The following is a 22,154-nucleotide window of genomic DNA, read 5'->3' as shown; positions in this document are numbered from 1 at the left end:
GGCTAAGATTTTTAACCCTCGAAGCAACATGAGTAGAGCGTCTCTCCAGGTGGGATTTTGCAAAGGGAGTGCATCGAGTATGGATGGTTCGTGGTCACTGTTTCATGAGGGCTGGGAGCACAGCATTACCCTTGAGAGCCTCCCTACCCTGCACATCAAAGTGCTCAGTTAAGCATTTGTTGATCGATGCACGGATGAAGGAGTGGAAAATGCTTATAAATAATAACCGGCAATGTGCTCAGACTGTTACCATTATTTTCCTGTCTTTCGAATTGGCGCTCTGCAATACAGCATACATTCATGGATTTGTAGGTTCCAAGAGCGTCATCGAAGATGATGAACAACGTGGAAAAGAGTGGGAATCAGAGTTGCATTTCAATGATTTTAGCAAATTTTAACGTTGGCTTGTAGACATATGATGAGAGCACTTGAAACTTACTCAGAAAGAGCTAGAGACTAAAAAAGGCTAAGTGGGTCTGAAGTTTTCTAAAGCTAGGGGAATTTATGGATCGTGGTTGGAACACATTGTTACCATTACGGTCCTGGTGAATTGGTTGTAAGGGGTTGCTGTGTGCTAATGCTGGTGTATGCCTACCCACACATGTCATGCTCGATTCTGTCCTTCTCACAAAACATAAGCAAGCTCACAACGGAAGGAAATGTAGACAAACATCATATTGTTCAAGGTGGCAATTTATAAGGATCCGCACTGTGGAGGAAAAGGGGGCACTTCCTGAGCGACAACGGGGAAGCTCTGAGGTAGCGTTCTCCCAGCTGAACGGGGCAGCAATTAAAACCGTCCCAGGGGACTAACAAGAAAGTAATTTCAGGTAAGAGCTCAGATGAATGATTACAAGACAAATATTCAGACTCAGCACCTCAGCAGTTAAACTAAAAGCCTCTTGTCACCTCAATAGAGCGGGGAAATTTAATAAAATCTAAAGCAATTAGAAATTTTTATGGAATAGAAGGGGATGTCATTCATGCACAGTGTAAAAAGCCTACGGTGCACGCGTGCACACAAATAAACGAAAAAGCAAATCTTTAAAAGCAATGCCAGCGGAAGCTGGGAAACAACAGGAACAATGAATCTGCCGCTCGCCCCCTGTATTAACGGGACTACAAGGTTAATACTGCTAATCATACCAGGGAGGAGAGAGCAAAGCCAAAGACACTAGCAAACTCCGGTGTTGCTCTTAAAGGGAGTAAGCAAAAGTCATCATAAAATAAAGTATGAAAGTTTTATGTTGAGAGGTAATCGCGTTATTAGAATGCCAGCTTCCTTCAGTCCTAAAGAGTCCGCTTTCCCGCTCAGACACCAAAATCAGAGCAGTCAAGACAGAAGAAACGCTACAGAGTGGAAAAGAGCTCATGGTAAGCGTTGACTGCATTGTTACAGAGCACTGTTTTCTAAGACAAGCCGTAGAGGAAGAAAAGTAGAGAGAGACGAAGTAAAAGTAAACAACGGATGTTGAGGCACAGTCTTCAAAGTTCTTCATGTAGAAGAGGAGGGAAGGAGCGCCTGCGTCATGTGTGGCCTATGCCACTGTGACGTGACGTCATCTCCAGGGTTCACGCCTGACAACCAAGCGAAGGCCATGCCAAAAACACTCTCACCCTCGTGTGAGTTTGTGGCTTTGCAGTGAACTGCATGTGGGCTACAGGTTGCACATGCCTGGCTGGAGCTTTGAACCTACCTCGCTTTCCAGGTTTAATTTCTGGACACGTGCAGATATTTGAAGTGATTATGAGCTACGGTTAATGTGTTTTAAAATCATAAGCTCTAAAGATAGAAGACAAAATAAATGTATTGATTCGTTTTATTTACTTACTTTGTACGTGTTGAGTCTCACTGCGTGTGTCTCTGTCTCTTGATGTGTGTGTGTGTGCGTGTTTGTGTATGTATCTATGTATGTGTGTATGTCTGTCTGTCTGTCTCTGTGTGTGTGTGTGTGTGTGTGTGTGTGTGTGTGCAAACGCCTGTGCTCACGCGTGCAGCAGGCAGAGGTCACCCAGCACGTACTATAAGAATTGGCTTTTTTCTTTCCCGGGGATCAAACTTGGGCTGTCAGGTTGAACAGCAAGCCCTGCTGAGCTATCTCCCAGCCCTAAAGCACAATTCTAAAACAATGTCAGAATATAGGGATGCAGATACAGTTCTCTATCTCAAGAGAATGTCTTCTAGCTTTCCTGACAATTTCCAGATGTGAACTTAGCATTTAGGAATAAATATTTAGGAGCTGGGTCTTGTGTGTGTGCATTTTCATCTCACTCCCCACCCCCACCCCAACACACACACACACACACACACACACACACACACACACACACACACACATCTGGCAAACATAAGGCCCAATGATAAACAAAGCCAGGGGTTGAGGGAGGATTCCTTACTGTCTTTCTCTTTTCCTTCGTCTAGGAAGATAAAGCAGAGTCTGGAGTGCTTCCCAGTTAAACTGAATAACCTGATCCACACGCTTGCACAGATGCCAGCCTTCAGCCTTGCCAGACCTGCCCCTCAGACTCCTCCCCAGGAGTGCTGCATCCTGAATAAAACCAGGACAATCCAGAGAGTCGCAATCTTAGGGTTCAGCAAGACACACAGCAACGTAAGTCTCAATCCGTCTGTGCCACAGGCCTTGCTACGCTTACTTTTCTTAAAGCATGATGTTTTGAACTGTGCAAATTGAAAATCAGTTACAACGGAAGATGTGCCATTAAGGGGGTGTTTTAAGAAAAAGATCCTGACAACCGGAGGGATTAGTGGGGAACCATCAGAGGGAACAGTTCCTACCCTGTGGTAGAATATAAATCAAGAGCTAATTAAAATGTCTGCAAGAAAGGACAGCAGAAATTAGGCAATGTTGCCAGAACATTAAATTATGGTACTCCGGACCCCTTATTTGTATTAATCATGGCGTTACAGATTGCGTCCTTCAGCGTTCAGAATTTTTTTTAAGAAAGTTTCCTTCTCTGTTGAATTTACCTAAAAGCTGGTTTTAGGATCGCCGGCAAGTTTTATCTCCGTCTTTTGATGTTTGCCTTTTTTTCTGCAGCTGTACCTGATCGAGGTGACACGCAGCGACAACAGGAAAAACCTGACCAAAAAGTCCTTCGAGCAGTTTTACAGACTTCACAGCCAAATTCAGAAGCAGTTCCCCTTGTTGTCTCTCCCAGAGTAAGGCTCTGTCCCCTCACCCTATTTGGTCCTCAGAGCTTGACCTTGAGCAAAGGGGGGAATGATGTCTAAGAGGTTTCCTGGTTGGGAGCAGTGTCTAATGCAGCAGGGCCTTTGCAGAAGAAGGAAGTTGGCCACTTTCTTTTCTGCCCCCAGCTGTTGATTATTCTAGATGGGGGAAAAATCACTTTTCATCACTTATTGGGGAGAATTGTTTCATTTCCTTCCCAGTTGTTTTTCTATAAAAACGGAATTGAAATCAAAAGTCAGAACCAAATCAGCATGCCTGCTTTTTTTTGCCAATAACTGAAATTTAAAAACCCATGTGTAAGCACGCACATATACACGGGGAGAAGGAGGGGGGTTGGGGGAGCGATAACATCAGTTGATTTCTTCATCATTCACCTCTGCTGTTCTCAAGCCCCGGTTTCCCTAACCATTAGTTACTAAACTTGCAGGCTCTAAATGGTATTCATTTCGTTTTAAAGGCATCGCTGTGATCCTTCTGCTACAATGGAAAAGATTAAACTTTAGTCAACTGTAGACACAATTAGAACAACTACTTCTGAACTACTTTGGGATACTTGTTAGTTAAAATGAGGCAAGTTTAAATTGTCAATTGCTGTGTACAAAAATATTGCATTTTAACCTTGAAAGGATGAGATCCCCAGAAATTATGATATTGGCAGTCAGATGAACCAAATATTTTATTTTTCTTTCATCTGCACTAGGGCATTTGTTAAGTGAACCAACCATCCTTTAATGCTGTTAGTGACTACTTAAGACCTGATGTGGTCCGACATATGGGTTTTTATTTGTTCCTTGGTTGAGTCAGCCTCAAAGCATAAATATAAGGTTCAATGAGCGAAGAGATGTCGCCGAATATTGAAAAGGCATGCTTGCTGAGGTCATAGCCGTTTCGAAACACAAACGTTCTCAGTACCTGCAGGACAAGACATTAGACAGCAGGTCAGGCACATGAGAGGAAAATTCATTAATTCTGGAAGCCTCTATATGAAGTCTTTGGATTTTTTCAAAATAAGATGAGAAAAAAAGAAACAAGACCAAAAATGTCCAAACTTCTGCTGCAAAGTTCAACGTCTAGGGTTGTCATCGTAGTCTCAGATAGTGACAGAACAGTGTGCATCACAGGACGGTGTAAATTAACCTCTGTTAAAGGCCGTCTTCTCTAGCCTCCTGGAGAACTTCAGGAGCGTGAGCGACCCTTTCCACGTGCCTCCCCTCCACTTCCAGTCTTCTTAGGATTCTGCTCTGCATACCCCTGCTGCCTGGCAATGAACCTAAATTGATATTCAAACCATTTCAGGAAGCCACTGAGGGAGGGACATTTGGCCTTGTGTGCCCTGAGCAGCTCCTCTGGGCTGTCACTCCCACAGGGCTCCAGAGTGGAGATCATGCATATGGATGAAGAAGAGGGCAAGATTTCCTCGGAGAAGCCCTAAGAGACTTCTGTAAATCTGATCTGGAGGGGGACAAAAATCAGAAAGTCACAGTCAGGAAGAAAGAGATTCTAATTAGTCATAGCCTGCAAGAGAGGCCTTCCAACTGGGCCATTAGTACTTCTGGTACCTTCCTAGAGTACACAGACATGGGGATTTCCTTAGAATAAATGGCTTTCAATAAACTCATCTGCTGCAGGAGGGGAGGCTCCTCTCTCTCTTCCCATGTGTTTTGATGTGCTCCTTCCAGCCTCAGAACTGTGTTGTGTGCTGTCCAGGATGTAAAACCCACCCAGGAACAAACAAACGAAAAACAAACAAATAAACAAAACAAATAACAAAGCAAAACCCGGGTGTTAGCACTGAAAAAATGAATTTCCTAGTAATCAGAAAAACTATATTTTTAAATCAGCATTTAAAAATAACAAAAAACCCCAAAATAAAAGAAAAAAAAATGCTGGGTTTTCCATTGCTTGTTTCTCCCTGAACAAAATTGAGAGAGAATACAATGTCGGTGTCAGGTAAAATAGATTTCCTAAACTGCCACCATATGTATGTGTGTGATAACATATTAAATATATTTTATATTTTATATTAATTGCATATTGGTACTAATTTCATAACTCTGTCCAGATTGAAAAAAAAACTTTAGCCCTTAGATTGATAAACTATTTTAATATATTAAATGTTAACTCATTCACGAGAAATAATTTAGATGTGTGGATTTACCCAACTATACGTCCATACTCTTTTTAGAAAGTAGCAGAGAAGCCACCACTGCCTCTATGAAAAAGAAGCTGAGAAAGGTTTCCAAGTCTCATTTCTCCAGGAAGCAACTTAAGCAGGTCTTCATCTTCATTAAATGGCAGAAATATAAAAAGAAGCCACAGTAAACCACTGAGAAGATACAACTAAGTAGGAAAATATTACCAAATGGGACCACCAACATCAGGTCATCCTACCAACCTGATCCTAAGCCCAGCCCAAGACGGTCTTCAGATAGGTCCCGGAGAAGCCTGCCGCTCAGATTCTCGGGGACAGTGTGGCTTCGATTCACATGAACGAGGCCAGACTGAAGCAGATGCTATGCGAGGAAATACCTAATTTATTTCATGCAATAACGTCTGTCAAGGGTCCAGAAGAAACAACACAGTCAGAGCTCTTTGAAAAACTATAAACCATTAATTTCATAAACCGGGTATTAGCCCCTCGATGTACCGAGGGGAAACATTCCTGGTCTGCTATAAATACAGCAACAAAGATCATATTGCTAAGTTAAATTAGTGCTGAGATCAGTGATGATTAAAAGAGTAGAAATGACCACAATTGCGCCTTGGATTGACCGTGTATATCCTAGCATTTTTCTAATGTTTTGACTGGCTGTCTACTGGTAGAGCTCGTAACCTTGTCACCAGCCGGAAGAGACTGATTTTCGTAATCAGCAGCATGACACCCCTCTCTTTTCAAACAGGTTTCCTCACTGGTGGCATCTACCTTTCACAGACTCGCACCATAAGAGAATCCGAGATCTAAGTCACTACGTGGAACAGGTGCTGCACAGATCTTACGAAGTCGCAAACGTATGTTACAGTTTGGGTGGTGGTGTTTTTCTTTTTCTTTCTGCTTTTACTCAAACGTCAAATCGTTATCATATTACTGTTACCAAAATCAGTTTTAAATGCGTCAGCTTTCCACACTTCCTCCACTCAATAAACACCTATATCTAGCATATCTGAAGTTCATGAAACATGGTCCAAAGCCCCATGTTCACATTGCCTAGATGTGCACCTTGAGCTAAATGGACGACCACAGGTTTGGAGGTTCTAGAATCTCAGAGGCATGGTTTTCTCCCAGCTTTGATATAAAAAGTATGGTTTGGGAGAGTGACGGCACCTGTGGTGGTTTGAATAGGTTTGTCCCACATAGATTCGTGTGCTTCAATGCTTGGCCAGAGAGAGGGTCACTGTTAGGTAGTGTGGCCTTATTGGAGTAGGGATGGCCTTGTTGGAGGAAGTGCATCACTGTGTGGGCCAGCTTTGAGGACTCCTATGCTCAAACTCTGCCCAGTGTGGAATCAGAGCCTCCTCCTGACTGCCAGTAGAAGATTGTCTCCTTGGTGCCTGAGGGATCAAGATGTAGAACTCTGGGCTCCTCCAGCACCAAGTCTGCATGCACACTGCCATGCTTCCCACCAGGAAGATAATGGACCGGATCTCTGAAACTGTGAGCCAATTAAAAGTTGTCCTTTATAAGAGTTGTCTTGGTCATGGTGTCTGTTCACAGCAATAGAACCCTAACTAAGAGAGTGTCTTTCAGGCATTTAACTTGGGGTGGGATTTAACAGAGTTGTTCTAGGGCCTTGTGCTGAGGAAGATCAGGGAGAAGGAAAACCATGTTACTCAACTAGGTTCCCATCGAGACTGTGACCGAACACAATGAACAAGGTGTCTTGAAACAACACAAATCTATTTTCTTTAATCTCTGGAACTTAGAAATTTGAATATGGGACTGAAGTCAAAATATTGACAGACCTGCTCGTTCTAAAAATGTCATCCTCTAGAGCAGCAGTTCTCAAAGTGTGGGTTATAACCCCTTTAAGAGTCACATAGCACATATCCTGCATAGGAGATATTTCCATTATGATTCACAACAGTAGCAAAATTGCAATTATGAAGTAGCAATGAAAATAATTTTATGGTTGGGGTCCACCAAAATGTGAGGAACTGTGTTAAAGATTCGCAGCCTTAGGGAGGTTGAGAGCCAATGACCTAGGAGATCTCATCCTGAAATGCAGTGGCCTATTTAGAACTCAGTTCCTGCCCTCACGCCTTCGTGTCTGGCTTTCACAGTCCTTGTACCTCTACTAGAAGAATGCTGGTCATCATACCAGGCAACCTTACCATCCCAAGGTCTTCAGTGCATTTTATATGCAAAGGCTCTTTTGCTGTGTAAACTAACTTTATATAAACTAGACCATGAACATCTACTAGGGGTGGGGAATACTATCCTACTGGTACTAAGGATTTATAAGGTTTAATTCTTTTGGATCTCAATATGCAGAAGGGAGAGAATGGAAGAGGGGAAATGTTCCAGGTGAATTGATATTTTTGCTAACAAGACATATGCATCTGCTGTGATGAAACATTTCCTGGGGAGATGCAACACACATGTCTACTCGCCCCCCGGGGGGACGCTCTCACAACAGACCAAAGGATGGGTGCCACCAAAGTCCAACTTGGTGGACCATGGGTTTCACTAGGGTCACTTACAAGGAATATGGGTGAGAGGTCACTTACAGGAATATGGGTGAGAGGTCACTTACAGGAATATGGGTGAGAGGTCACTTGGAATATGGGTGAGAGGTCACTTGCAGAATATGGGTGAGAGGTCACTTACAAAGAATATGGGTGAGAGGTCACTTACAGGAATATGGGTGAGAGGTCACTTGTAGGAATATGGGTGAGAGGTCACTTACAAAGAATATGGGTGAGAGGTCACTTACAGGAATATGGGTGAGAGGTCACTTGTAGGAATATGGGTGAGAGGTCACTTACAGGAATATAGGTGAGAGGTCACTTAGAGGAGCAGAAATAACTCCAAGACAACTGCATCACCAAGCCCACCCTAGCATGAGGGGCTGCTCCCAAAGCTGGGAACCAGGAGCACACTGCCTAGCCTGCATGCAGTTCAACAAGTTGGAGAGTGCCCTTACCAGAAGCCCCAGGTAGCCTAAATCTCTTCCAGGCCGCTTGCCTGGTTTCTGCTTCTTCCGGGGGCTCTGCTCTCCAGAGTCGCCCTGAAGTTCAGTTTCTTTGAGTCTGAGAGACTCTCGGGTTTTATTGCTTAGTGTGTCATGGCGGGACCTAGTGAATGCAGCCACTTCCAAGACTTCCTGAAGTTTTTTAGAGTAGTTTATCTTCCTGATTAAAGAGATTCCCACAGGATGGAACATTTTAATCTTTGGGGATGAGGGTGGGGCATTACACACAGCTTCTTCTCTCTATAACAAGGCCTTCCTCTTTTAAAAAGACAGCACAATAATCCTGTGGTCAAGGGAGTGTGGGATGATGTCACAGGTGAGGCAGGTACAAGATAGAAGGAGGCCTGTCATTGGATGAGAAGGAAAGATGGGCGGGAGAAAAGTTTGAAGGAAGAGGAGGAGACTGGAACGAAGAGAGAGGAAGAAGGAGGAGGAGAGGCCGAGAAGCAGTGGCAGGACAATGGAGGCTGACGTAAAGATCTCGCTCTGTGTATTTACAGGTTGTTATTTATGTTCTCAAGGGATGGATAGTACTGGGCTTTGTATGTTCAAGTGGGCAATTATGTCTTACTAATTGGGTCAAAGGTTATTGTGTTGTGTGTTCTTTCATGTGACGGTTTGAGTGTAGGAAAGTGTGTGGCGGCAGGAAACACTGGGCCACCACGGAGTTGGGATGTGATTCCACCAAGATACTTAGTAGATTATCTTGGGGCACTGTGGTGCAGATCTAGCGGGGTAAAAGACAACCAATACCTTTTTATATTTTTATATTTTTACAACAAGGGAGTGCCAATTTGTTGGGAGTTCCTATTTTCCTTGTAATACTTTGCATTTTCTGTTGTAATCATAATCACAAGTAACACATAAATGAATTTTGTATTATATATCAAATATAATCTTTGTCTTTAGTGGAATGATTAATTATTGAGATCTGCCATTGTGGTACGTGTTCTCGTGTGTGTGCGTGTGTGTGTGTGTGTGTGTGTGGGTGTGTGTGTGTGTGTGTGTGTGTGTGTACACCCAGGTTTACTATGTTATATATGTTTTCTTTGAGATGCATTTTTCAAAGTATTGTTTCCTTCCATCACTAAAATTCATTGTTGATAATTCAGCTCTGTCCTAAGTAGCTTCAGACTGACACACTGCTTAACTCTGTGGAATTACCACACAGATTAGAACATGCATCCCTAATGTTTTAAGTCCATGATGACTTTATAATTTTTTTTTAATTTCCCAGTGAGGAGAAACCCTAAAGCAGTCTGTTTACCTGGTTTGCATCTCACACACGGTAAAAATAATACGCACTGACTTCTTTGTTCTTCATCTGCTTTTAACAGCTTTGCCTTTTGAAACTTCTTTATCCTGTTCTCAGATACAATGTTGCTTCTCTTTCTCATACCCAGGCTTCAGGGCTCCCCGTGTTTGTCCAAATTGTGAGTCTTTACTATTGGTTCTCGCATCCTTTGAAGCCAAGTTTACAAATGACATGTGCTAGCTCTTTCAGTCACTCTGAAGAATATTTGGATGGCGTGACCTAACCTACTGTCTCCGTGAGACTCTGGCGCTGCAATCACGATCCAGACGAACAGTTCCCAAGCGTCTGCCCCTCATTCTGTCCTCTCAGAGAAGCCCGGCTGGAGATGCAAGTCTGTGGTCATTATCATCCCCAAAGCTTTTAGTGTCCTTTGTTTGCTAGGTTATTACTCTTAGTGGTTCTGGAAACAGTTTAGAAAAGGCTATAGAGATCCTGGGCTAAAATTCTTGTGTGTCAGTGAAAGAAGGCTTGTAAGACCCCAAAGCGTGCATACACACAAACACACAAATGCAGACACAAACACCCACCTAAACATACATAAAACATACATACACACATCAACACAGACAAACACACCACACACTCATACACACACACACACACACACACACACACCGTACACACATAAACATGCTGTACATGTGTAAAGCTGTTATCTCCTGATGCCGAGAAAACCCTCATTCTCATTACTGTTGGGTAAATTGCCCATTGTCCATGAGACACTGAAAATCCCTGTAAGACAGATGCTGGCTCCATATTCAGGCACTGGGCAGACAGAACTCTTCCGTTCATAGACATAATTATATAGTGGTTTAGTTGGGACAATATCCTTAGGGTAAAAAAAAATACATGGTCTCTTGGAGTTTTGCTTTTTGAAACAAGAATGGAGAGCGTTTATAGAATCTTTTAAGTTAAATCACTTACCTCAAAGAGCTTGAACGTGACTGGTGTGAGCCCATCTGAAATAATAATTTGACTAATCAGCAGTCCGCAAGCCTTTCTCAAGACACAGGCTCTCCTCACATGGCCTCCATTGGCTTTAAAATGCAAAGCTGCCTCTGTCTCCTCAGGTCTGGGTCTACAGGCACGTGGCACCGTGTTTCCTAACAAGGCACCCTATGCTACAAGAAAACTCTTATCTCTGACATTCAATATGCTAATGAAGAAAGACACCCTCGCTGATTGATCTGTGAGTTCATAGCAGAAGCAAGCACAGACTTGCTGCTTAGAGGAAGCAGAAAACCCGGCCTCGGCCTCACCCCTACCTAGGCACTGTCAGAGAGCAACCTTCCTCGGCTTCCTCCTCATACGGACATTGCCAGTTGCTTGGCTTATAATGTACCAGGTCCTCAGGTGCCCGAGTTTGTGACTGGCTCTCAGACGAGGTTAGAGCGCTGTGTCTCCCTGTTATGGTAAAGCTGGCAGACTCAGCTGTGCGTGCTGTTCTGTATGAAAGGATATGAGCCCAAAGGCTAGAGAGTTCAACTTAGGTCCAAGCAAGTTGAGGGGTGTGGTTTCAAGTCGCTACTAAAGGTCAGGGAGTAGTTATTACATAGAGGTCACAAAATGCTACCCTGGGCAGAGAGAACAGTAGGAAGCAAGCAAGAGGGCCATGAGGTTTTTTCCTCCTTCTAGGAAAGGTAAGCATCTAATAGCTATATTCTTATATTCTCCTCAGTTCTTCCCTCACATCTACACGGTTTCTAGCTCATCGATGTTTGCTAAATATTTTAAATGAATAAATGAATGACAATACTGTCATTATCAATATAGTGGCCTAGGGGATCACTGCTGTCCTTCAGAACCTAGAAGATTGACCTATTAATTACATTTGAGGTGTTTGACGGTGACCTTTAAACTTTTTTCTTAATTACTGGCAAGTTGTTTTCTAATCTACCTGTGCTTCTGAAATAGGTCGCTAGATTTTATATATATATACATATATATATGTATATATATGTAGATATGTGTGTGTATGTATATTTTATATGCAAATCCCCATATGAGTAGGAGATGACATTCTAAAATTGTCAGAAAAATTAAGTTCAGAAACCGTTGGAGCTGGCGGATGGAAAGAACTGAAGGACAGTAGTAGCGTCAGTGGGAGGAGGAAGCAAATACATAAAATAACTGAGCACAGTGTAGAGCAGCATGAAAATGAGACCGTAGGACAGCAGGCACTTCCGGCATAAGACAATGTGCAGGGCCTAGGGGGACTCAGGTTCACCTCCCAGGAGCTACGGCAGGAGCCCACAGCCTTCTGAAAGTCCAGCTCCAAGTCATCCAACGCCTTCTGCTGGATTCCATAAGCACCTGCACTCCCATGCATATATCCACACACAGGAACTCACATATGCACATACATTTAATAATTGTCAAAAAGAGAATACTCATGTATTGTTTTCTTGATGTTATTTTTTCTAATGGTTTATCTTAAATTGTCATTCAGCCAATGGGTAGCAGGAAATGAGGGACCGACCCTTTTGTGCCCTAAGAAAAAGGCTCTGTGTTTCTTTACATTGGGGTCCAAGAGGTTTGTGCATCTCAAAGGACAGAGTAGAATGTGGAGATCTTTATGTCCTCTACTGACTCACACTCTCAGGAGCTCTTGTCCGTGTGCTTGTGCTTCAGGCCCCGGTGGTGAGTATGGCGGTTGTCTGGGAGGGAAAGTGTGGAGGGAAAGGTAGGAAGATTCTCACCTTTGCCTGTGACCACACGACTCACAGTAAAACTGATTGGATGTCAAGTGTATCTTGATGAATTCAAAATACTCAGTAGCGGCGGCAGTCAGGTTTGTCCCTTGTAGACAAAGGTGGTGTAAAGACATTTCTCACCTGCCTATGGGGGGATGGGCCAAGCATGGAGATCTGTCTGTATTCAATAGTAAGCTGTTAATAGGACACTCGGATTGTGTTCTGTAAAAACTTCCACGGTGGGTTAATACACAGAAGCACGAGCAGAGGGCTATTATGGGAGAGGGAAAGGGAGCTGGACCTATCCGGATGGTAAGCCTGCAAGGTGAGTTCAGCGCAGGAAGGCTTGGTGAACATCGGCATGCATACTTCATGCATGGATGCATGGGAATGTATAAACACAGGCATGGAGCAGAGACCTGCAGTGTCCATTTTGGTCGCATTCACAGAGGTGGATACATTAAGCCACTGCTAGGAGACCCCTAGGACAGTGCTCCCCTGACTGTGTGTTACTCTGAATCTTTACTGGTTAGCACTGAGGAACAGGAAAGCTCTGTAAATGTCGCAACATGTTTTCAATCAGTTTGAATTAAAGCCTGAGATTACAGTGGGCGAGAAACATAGAGAAGGAAACAGGAGAGGGATTGGCCTTCCCAAGCATGACATACAGTGAAATGAAAGATATTAACCGCACACCAACTAGAGGATGTGCCGCTGCCCACCCCTGGAGTTCTGAGGAGGGAGTTCCAAGGAGGAGACTTCCATCTGCTTCACTCTAGGCAATTGAGGAAGCTAACATTGTAGCTATTCTCCCAAAGTAACAGGTAACAAGTATGACTCCAGCGGCTTAGCTGATTTCTAGGGGATCTTGGGGGTCAAGCAAGGCTTTACCTGGGCTCTGCCTGTGCTCACCCACTGGCAGACATGACCAGCCTCAATGAGTGTCTAGAGGATGGTACCTTTTTATAAGATCTATAATCCGCATCTCTTTTCTTAGTTGTCCTTTCTACACTACACAAATCAACCGAGGGTTGTTAGATTAATATGTCTAAAAGCACCAACGTAATAATCATGCTCTGTACACAGAGCATCATATTGGTGCCTTTCTACAGCTACTGACTTAACAAAATATAAACGTGTGTGTGCATGTCTTTTTGTATGAATGCAGATCTGGGTTGAACGCAAGTTGTACCTGCTAGACAAGTGCTCTGCCACTGAGATGCATGCACAGCCCAGCAAGTGTGAGTGATTGTGTGCTTGTGTGTTGTTGGTGTTGTTGACAGTATGTACTTTCTGACCAGAGGTGTCAAAAATACTATTTAGTGGTTCAAACAATGTTTCAGAATAAGGGAGAGATTTTTAAAAGTATCTTCGGGAATCTCATTCTCAGAAATGCTTACCTCATAAGTAAAAGAGTGTGTGTGTGTGTGTGTGTGTGTGTGTGTGTGTGTGTACACACAGTTTGAGAATTCTCAGAAAGCAAAAAGCCAAATCTGACATGGATGGCACCATAAACATCTGAGTGCCCTTGTCTACACTGCACGGTGTTGGGTACTGATGGCTTCATAAAGACCTTTGTAAATTCATGCATTCTCCATACCTGGAGCTTGAGTGTCACTTCAGGAACTATCTATCCTGTGATGGAGCCATTATGATCCTACCAAGTACTGAACATCGAGGTCTCGGGAGATGGTTCAGTCTCTAAAGTGCTTGATAACCAACTGAGGAACCAACATTCAGATCTCCGGCATCCACACAGTAACACACACACACACACACACACACACACACACACACGCACATACTGTCTGAATAGCATTGATAGACAGTCTAGCCTCAAACTCCCAATAGTCTTCTTTCTATTGTTACGGCAAAAACAATTAACAAAGGCTACTTAAGGGAAGAGGGGCTTATTTGGTTCCCAGCTTGAGGGTAAAGTTCACCACGGTGAAACACGTGGTTCCAGCTCTGAGTAGGGGGAAGGGAGCAGGAGACTGAGGTCACACTGCATCCACAGTCCACAAGAAGAGAATCAAGGATCTCACACTTTCTCCCTTTTACTCAGCCTGGGGCCTCAGCCTATGGGATAGCGCCATGCACATTTAGCATGGATCTATCCATCGGTGATAAATCTCTCGGAGAGCATCCTCAAAGACAAGGGCAGAGGTGTATCTTCTAAGTGACTCTAAGTCCCATCACGTTGGCCACCGAGATTAACCACCACACTTCCCTAAATCAGTTTATGTTTGATTTCAAGATTAAATAAATGAAAGCAATTGACCTAAAAGTTATACTGGTATTTCTAACACAAATCTTATTACTTTGACATTTCTCAATCTGTGTTCCCGATTGGCTCCCTTTCCCCATGTGAATGAAGAAAGCTACTCTGAGGATATGAACATTAAAATTTATAAAAATCATAAAATGTATAATTTTGCCTATTTTTATTATTTTAAGGGACATCAACAGGTTAGAGGAAATTTCTGGGATCAAAATTCCTTCTCCTCTGTAATAAAACAGAAGACGTGAAGGAGTGTGCACTATTTGTTCTCGGGAAGAACAGTCTTAATCTTTGATCCTAGCAAAAGCTTTGCAGAAACCCTGTTTTCACCGTTGCTCGTCATGGGGCAGCACAGGAGAATTAACAATAATCCTATCATGCATGCAGACTAAAATATGTGCTCAGTTAGAGTTACATGCTAAATTTACTGCTCCTGCACAACACATTGTATCGCTATGCATAACTGTGTGAGAGTTTTTTGACAATTGGATACACATATATAATACATTTTTATCTTTTTCTGACCCGTTACCCTCTTATCCCATTCTCTTGAACTTTTCTCAGTCCCTGTGAGTTCTTCTCCTACTTTTTGGCCACTGATTTTAATTGATGGTCTTTATGTGAACTTTAATGTTTTTTGTTTTTTTGTTTTTTGTTTTTGTTTTTTTTTTTTGATCACCTACTGCTTCTAACATTCTAGAGTCAGAGCTGTAGTGTGTTTCTGGAGTAATCTGGACACATTAAAATAACGTGAGATATACTAAATAATCTTATAGCATATTGATTATATAGATGTGGGCAATGATATGTGACCTAAACTGAAAAGGCTCTGGGAGAGAAGAAAGAAAGTGCAGCTTGAAGATGATCCTAAAACCACCTATTGTTGTGTGCTCTTGCCCATGAGCTGTGCTGCCCCGGGTCAGAGGACACTTTGAGATGAAGAACCAGCTCTATCAGAAGAGCGCCTGCTCTCTGTAGGGTTGGGAGTGTAAATTGAAACATATTGAAACAGTCTATATAACGGGACAGATGCCTAAAGCTATCTAAGCTCTATCTACCTACTTACCTATCTGCCTGCCTGCCTGCCTGCCTGTCTGTCTCTTGGAAAGAGTTTGTTGAGATTGAAGCAGGCATTAAACAGAAAGCGCTGTCACACACTACCCATCACTTCTGGAAAGATTAGCTCTGTGTTTACGCATCCTGGTAGATAGAATCCCTGCCTGGCTTCTGTTCATTCGCCCCTGCTCAGGTCCCCAGACTGAGATTCCTCTCCGTGTGTATAGTTTCAAACAAGCACTGTGTTGGGTGCTAACAGGAATTCTTTTTGCCTCTTTAAATTTTGTTCCGTTTTGATGGAAGTGTGTTGTGAATGAACCAAATGTCTTTACAGAGAGTGATGTAAACCTTGTGATTTAAGAAAAAAAATGTTACAGCAAATGACCGGAAAAACCTCCACAAACGCGTGTCCCCTTCAGAGTCCAGCTGAGACTCACAAACAGACCATGCGTGCAGCATCCCACAGCCGGCCATGTACACTGGGACCGTTCCCAACTTGGAGGACTGGTACTCATTTCTGGATGTCCCTACACACAGGGAATGATATCACTTAAGGTTTAAGCAATGTTTTTTTTTTTTTAAAGCAGAAAGCCAATGTCAAAATAAAGCCAAGTGGATAAATCCCGTCTTAATAGTGACCATATGTTTCCTGCTCCCCATTGCTGAAGCCAGATGTTAATGGCGTGTTTGTCATCACGCTGCTCTCTGCTCGTTTGGCGCTAGCTGAGCTTACATTGCAGGCAGGATAAATGTCATGTGTGCCCCATCAGTAAAACCCAGATGACTCTTCACAGCCTGGCGAAGCGCCGATGACATCCGAAAGCCAAATTACAAAAGAGTCTTCAGACATTCGGAGTTCTTCACAGTGTCGGTCTTCCTTGTAACTCCAATGTGAACGCAGTGGCCTGAGCTAGGCGAGAAACTGGTCATGCTGACATGTTACTCTATGAAGACTGCAATAAAGCACAATTACTGCTAAGTTTTGATTTAGAAGTCTTACAGGAATTCATTTTTTTTATTTGTGTATTTTACAGCACTCCATGACACTTGAGAGAAAAAGATTCAGCGTATTGTTCTAAGTCACTAAATCTTGCAGCCAATGCTAGAAGTTGGCTGGCCAGCTAATAAATGGGAACACTTAATTTGCTTTTGTAAAGAAAGAGAAAAATGGACCTTGCTTTTATATTCCATTCATTCTGACCTGCACATGTATTTTAACTCTGTTCAGCCTTTGATAATATGGTATAGGAAAAGCACTTAGGTTCTGAATTGATCAGCTCTCTGAAAAAGAAAAGTCAATCATTTTAAATTACATACCAGTTAATGTAATTGGTAAACGTATTATGAATGAGGATTCTGAGTTTAACAGAGCACACTCTGATGGAGATTTTAATTTAATATTGACCCATTGCGTTTCATGTTTGTTTTTCATTGTCCCCATTTTTCATTTAAAAAGCATAATGGGAATTAAAATTTCCCATTAGTTGTATTAGAATATAGTAAAGGGAGTGTGTGTTTGTGTGTGTGTGTGTGTGTGTGTGTGTGTAAATAAAATATATCTTCCTAGAACATTTCATATCACCCAATGACATTTAGCTCAACAACTAGGAACTTTAGACAAATCACAGCCATTTTTTATTTGTTCACCAGATACATAGGAAGAATGTCCTATGTGTTTGAATGTCCATAAGTCACTGTTCAAAATTGGACAAAGCAGGACGTGAGGTCAGACACTAAGATATCTTTCTTGTCACCCAAGTTCAAATTGGCTGAGTATGTTAGGAAGGAGAATATTGGGCGTTTCACTGGGTGTGAGTGGGAGTCCAAAGTCTGAAGCTCAGCACACGACTTTTGAGTCGTCCATGAGACTTCCAAAAATGCTAAACAGAGGTTTACATACATTGAGGAAGAATGGTTGGCTAAAAATACACATATTGGAACTGTCCCGAATAACTGGTTATCAAAACTGGAAGAAATTAAGTAATCCTAAGTACACTGAGAAATGGAATTTTAAAGAGACATGGTTGGAAAAGCAGACTAGGCAGCCCACCAATTTTAAAGTTTGGAAAGACAAGGTCAACTCAGCAAAGAGAGCAGAGAGAGACCAATCAGACGAACCCCAGAGAACAGAGTGGCAGGAATCCAACAAGGGAGGAGGATGTAAATGAGGGAATGGCTGTGTGCTCAAATTTAGAGAGTCAACAATCAGAGACTCGCATGGGTTTGGTAGCTCACATCAGTGATCTCAACAGTCAAAAAGCTGATGCAGGAGAAGCACAACCATTGAAGTTTGTTAGGACTTTAACAAACAAAAATCCACCTGGAAGAGACTCAAGTAAAGATGAAGAGAAATATTTGAAATATAAAGTAGAAAACAACTTTGAAGTAGACTTTCTATAAACACAGAGAAATGTAGAACACAGGAGAATGTATGTCAATAACTTTCTTTGTTTAGTTATAGCACATGTGCATGCTGCTTTTGAAACACATTCGTTTAAGAAGTGAAATAAAGAGAAAGAAAGACTGCTCAGGCAGAGAACAGAGCAACGACCCTGAGTAGGAGGACAGGGGATCTGTTGCTCCGATTGTTTAGAGTTAGTCCATCTGTGTAACAGAAGAAAGGGCAAATGTGACGACCCTGACAGATTATGTTGGAATATGGGTTCTGTTCCACAAACGAGGAAACCCATGAAGAGATTGGGGAGGAAGAAATACCAGAATTTGAGGAGCAAAGACTACAAGGAATGAAACAGTCTTATTTCAAATAGTAACGGGATTAGTGGTGTTCGTAGAATTTTCCATAAAACATTAAAGATGCACTCAAGGGTGGGTGGTGTCACCATTTAGTATACAGTCATGTGTATGTGTTTCCAGCAACCAACGTTTGGCAGTTACACTTGAAGAGTTGGACACACACACACACACACACACACACACACACACACACACACAAACAACTTGTTTTGTCACATGAATAAAAGAATGAAAAGAAAGAAGGAGTCATAAAGAACATATAGAAGAATTAGCATAAAATTAGACCATGAAATCCAAACTGACCAAAGGCAGACATAAAGACATGGAATATATTTTGATCATTGAAAAGCTCCTGCAGTCAAGATATTTTGCTGTTTTTTAAGGGAACATATAGTGGGGAAGGTAAGGCTGTAGAGTAGAAGACTATAAATTGTGATAATGGAAGAGTCCTGGTCACTGGTCAAGGCAGACCACAAGAGTGACTGACTGGTTGCAACAGAAGACAAGATCATTGAAGGCAAAGGGAGCAGAAACAAAGAGCCCAGGATGTTGAAGGATGGTTCACATGAATGTTTAAATATGTGTCATGACCTGTATGAGTGTTTAAATGTGTGATATGACAATAGTACTATGAAGAAAACAAATATATATAAGGATAAATCTCTCTTTAAAAACTGATGTCCAGTGCACCACAGATCTATAGGGAAGTGTAACACCGAGGGATAAAGAGTATTGGTCTATACACATTGTGTCCAAGGCATGGTGTGTCACAAAAGAATAGATGTTGCAAAGAGACATGAGGACACCTACCTCTCATGCAGGGCCAGGGCTCTAAAGAGGATGGAAGAGAGAACAACCATCATCTCTGGACCTTCCAGAGGGCAGAAGAATAGAATTCTCAGAGCTTCTGGAGTAGTTGGCTAACTACATGCTCCAGGAATTACTTCTACGCGTCCATTTTCCTTCAGTCTACGTGCCTTGTCATCCTTCCAAACAGAAATGATCGTGACACATTCTCCTGAAGATTCACGAAAGTGAATACGAGTTTTAGGCTTACCCAAATGACTCGAATGTTCTAGAATCCCTGAAAAGCTTGTTCTGGCCATGCCCCCACGTGCCCTCTATATCAGTCTGCTCCTTGATAGGACACATCACAGCCACGAAAGTGAGCCTCAGCTCATTGACTACTTTGCTAATTTCAATTAAGCACCAGCACTCTCTATTTCTAGACTGGAGAAGAAATTCATGGATTTTGCCTCAGAAAGTAGTTCCCAGTAAGAACTTACTGAAGAACAACCTCCTCTTTATTTGATTTTTGTGGGATCCTGTTTTTTTATGATGGAGATCCAGAGCCTTGCTGTAGACAAAAACTGGTGCATTGAGTGACATCCCAGTCCACATAAAAAAGAATGTATAAGATAATTTAGGATAAGTGACCACTGATTGTTAGTTGAATTCTCTGGTCATTGAAATAACCAAAAATAGGCCACATACTTTCAAAGTACCTTGTAGTGTACCCATACGGGTTGATTGAACTTATTATCCAAGGGATAATAAACTTCTAAATTAAGCAAGACATCTTTCCTGTTAGTTCCTGAAATGTCACCACTAGTTAACTATTCCCCTGTGTTTATACTTCTATGTCATTGGACACTGTTTAATTCTGGTTGGGATACTAAACACTAATTCTTTATTGCAGCAAACTAGATAATATACAGGCCACCAAGGTCCATTCAGATTTCTAATAAAAAAAAACAAGTAATTTTAGTAAATATGTCATAAATGTTGCATGAACAAAAAGAGAGCCATGATGTGTGTAGTGGCATCACAGCCCCTGGAAACCTGCTACCATCAAAGCTGGGTATTGGAGAGTCACCCAAGTAAATGCTGCCATATCCCCCGGAGAGCAGCACCAGACCAGATGGAAACACAGGTGTGGGCTATCAGGGAAAGCAATTGCGTCACTAACATTCCTGTATGCTTCCAAACTACAGGTGAGATGCAGAATCGTAAAGAAATCTAAAGAAAGCTAATGATTATTTTGATGTTTAGTCATCTCATCATTTGAGACGGTGTCTCACTACATAACCCACATTGGCCTTGAACTCATGACCTTCCTGACTCAGCTACACTGGATGTTGAGATTGCCCTACCTGATTTATTTACTTCTTTTGTCTTTTGAGCTTCCTTTTTGGTGACACTGGCCCATGATTCTTTTGCAGAAGGAGAAGAAACCTTGTTCCAATAAAGAATTAGTGTTTAGATCCCAGCCAGACCCAGGATTAAAAAGAATCCAATGACACGGCAGTATAAACTCAGGGGAAGAGTTAACTAGTGATGACATTTCAGGAACTAACAGGAAAGACGTCTCGCTTAATATAGAAGTTTATTATCCACTGGGCAATAACCTCAAACTTTTGCCAAAAAGAGAGTAATAATAGTTGACTGGTCAGCCAAGGTCTAGGAAGGTTGTATTTCTCCAACTGGTTCTGGTCAGAGTGAGATTTGATTTTAAACATACGAAACAAAGAAAAATAACTTGTAGTCAACCTTCTTGGCTCTGGACTGATTGATTTCCTTAGGTAGGGGCCCCTGTTCAACAACCTTACAACAGACCAAAATGTAGAGACGGAATTCGACAATTGGCTGGTTTGTAATGTATATAAACTGTTAATAGGACTATTTACACGAGCCAACGCAGTCTGCACTGGAAGACAGATCTCGCCTTGTTCTGCGGCACACGGTTGAACGGCACGGTGCGTAAGTGGCTGGTTCTCAGTCTCTACTCTCCGTAGTTCTGTGGCTCACAAGAAAAAAGTGAATGACCATCCTGGGGCCACTGGTAGACAAATTGGAGAGGAAGAAGACAGGAGCGTGTACAAAAAGTAAGAGGATAAAGAAAGCAGAACATCTTTGATGATAAACGTAATCCACACAGGTACTCCTAAGGAAGGGCTGGAAACAGTAAAGAGGAGAATGGACCATGTCCCCATCAGGAACAGGTCCCTTCGTTTAAAGGGTAACCATCACGATTTCATAAATTAATTGTTAAATATGTATTTTGGAAGATCTGCAGAAATACAGTGGAGAATGGTTGGCAACCCTCTGTGATAGCTCAGACGGAAACGGAATGTGCTGGAACTAGGAAAGTGGCAGTCACACAGAAGGAAGACGTCTACTTCAAGGCTTGATGCTACTTGTGGCAGTCGTGTCAAGGCTGGTGAAAGCCTCCCTGGAAAAGGCTTCTCTTTTGTTCTGTGACACTAAGTTCCAGCGCTGACTTCTCATCCACTCATGACTCTGTGCCTACTTCAGAGAAGCTAACATGGGAACTCCTGAGCTGTGGCGCTGTGATCGCCAGAGTTTGCACTTTATTTTATTTGTGAGGCAAGAAAAGCAGAGAACCAAAGAAATGCTTGGTTTGAGCCTGGTGACAGGAGGAGTAGAGCAGTGGGGGGACTCTCACTTCTTGATGCGCATCTTTGGATGGTCCAAAGGAATGCAGATACAGAGTTGGGACCGAAGAGACAAGTCTTAAAGAAAGCCTTTGATTTCTGAGTCAGTAAAAGTGTCAAAAAGAAGTCACTCTTAAACACTGTATTGAATTCTGACGGACTTAAAGTGAAAGATTTAAATTGTAAACAAATGGAAAAT

General features: G+C 42.3%; 1 protein-coding gene across 3 annotated transcripts in view; it reads left to right on the top strand.

The window, feature by feature from the left end:
• The window catches only part of Pik3c2g (phosphatidylinositol-4-phosphate 3-kinase catalytic subunit type 2 gamma), a 295,422-nt gene that overhangs the window by 227,183 nt on the left and 46,085 nt on the right, over positions 1 to 22,154 (top strand). For all 3 annotated transcript variants that reach the window (XM_032907317.1, XM_032907319.1, XM_032907318.1), the window contains 3 exons: positions 2,423 to 2,612; positions 3,060 to 3,181; positions 6,113 to 6,221. In XM_032907317.1, the coding sequence (XP_032763208.1) occupies positions 2,423 to 2,612; positions 3,060 to 3,181; positions 6,113 to 6,221 (421 nt within the window). The remainder of the gene's footprint in view (positions 1 to 2,422; positions 2,613 to 3,059; positions 3,182 to 6,112; positions 6,222 to 22,154) is intronic.

The sequence above is a fragment of the Rattus rattus genome, chromosome 6, assembly GCF_011064425.1.
Source record: "Rattus rattus isolate New Zealand chromosome 6, Rrattus_CSIRO_v1, whole genome shotgun sequence".
Taxonomy (NCBI): Eukaryota; Metazoa; Chordata; class Mammalia; order Rodentia; family Muridae; genus Rattus; species Rattus rattus.
The sequence above is the reverse complement of the archived record's forward strand: the minus strand, read 5'-3'. Positions and strand labels throughout refer to the sequence as shown.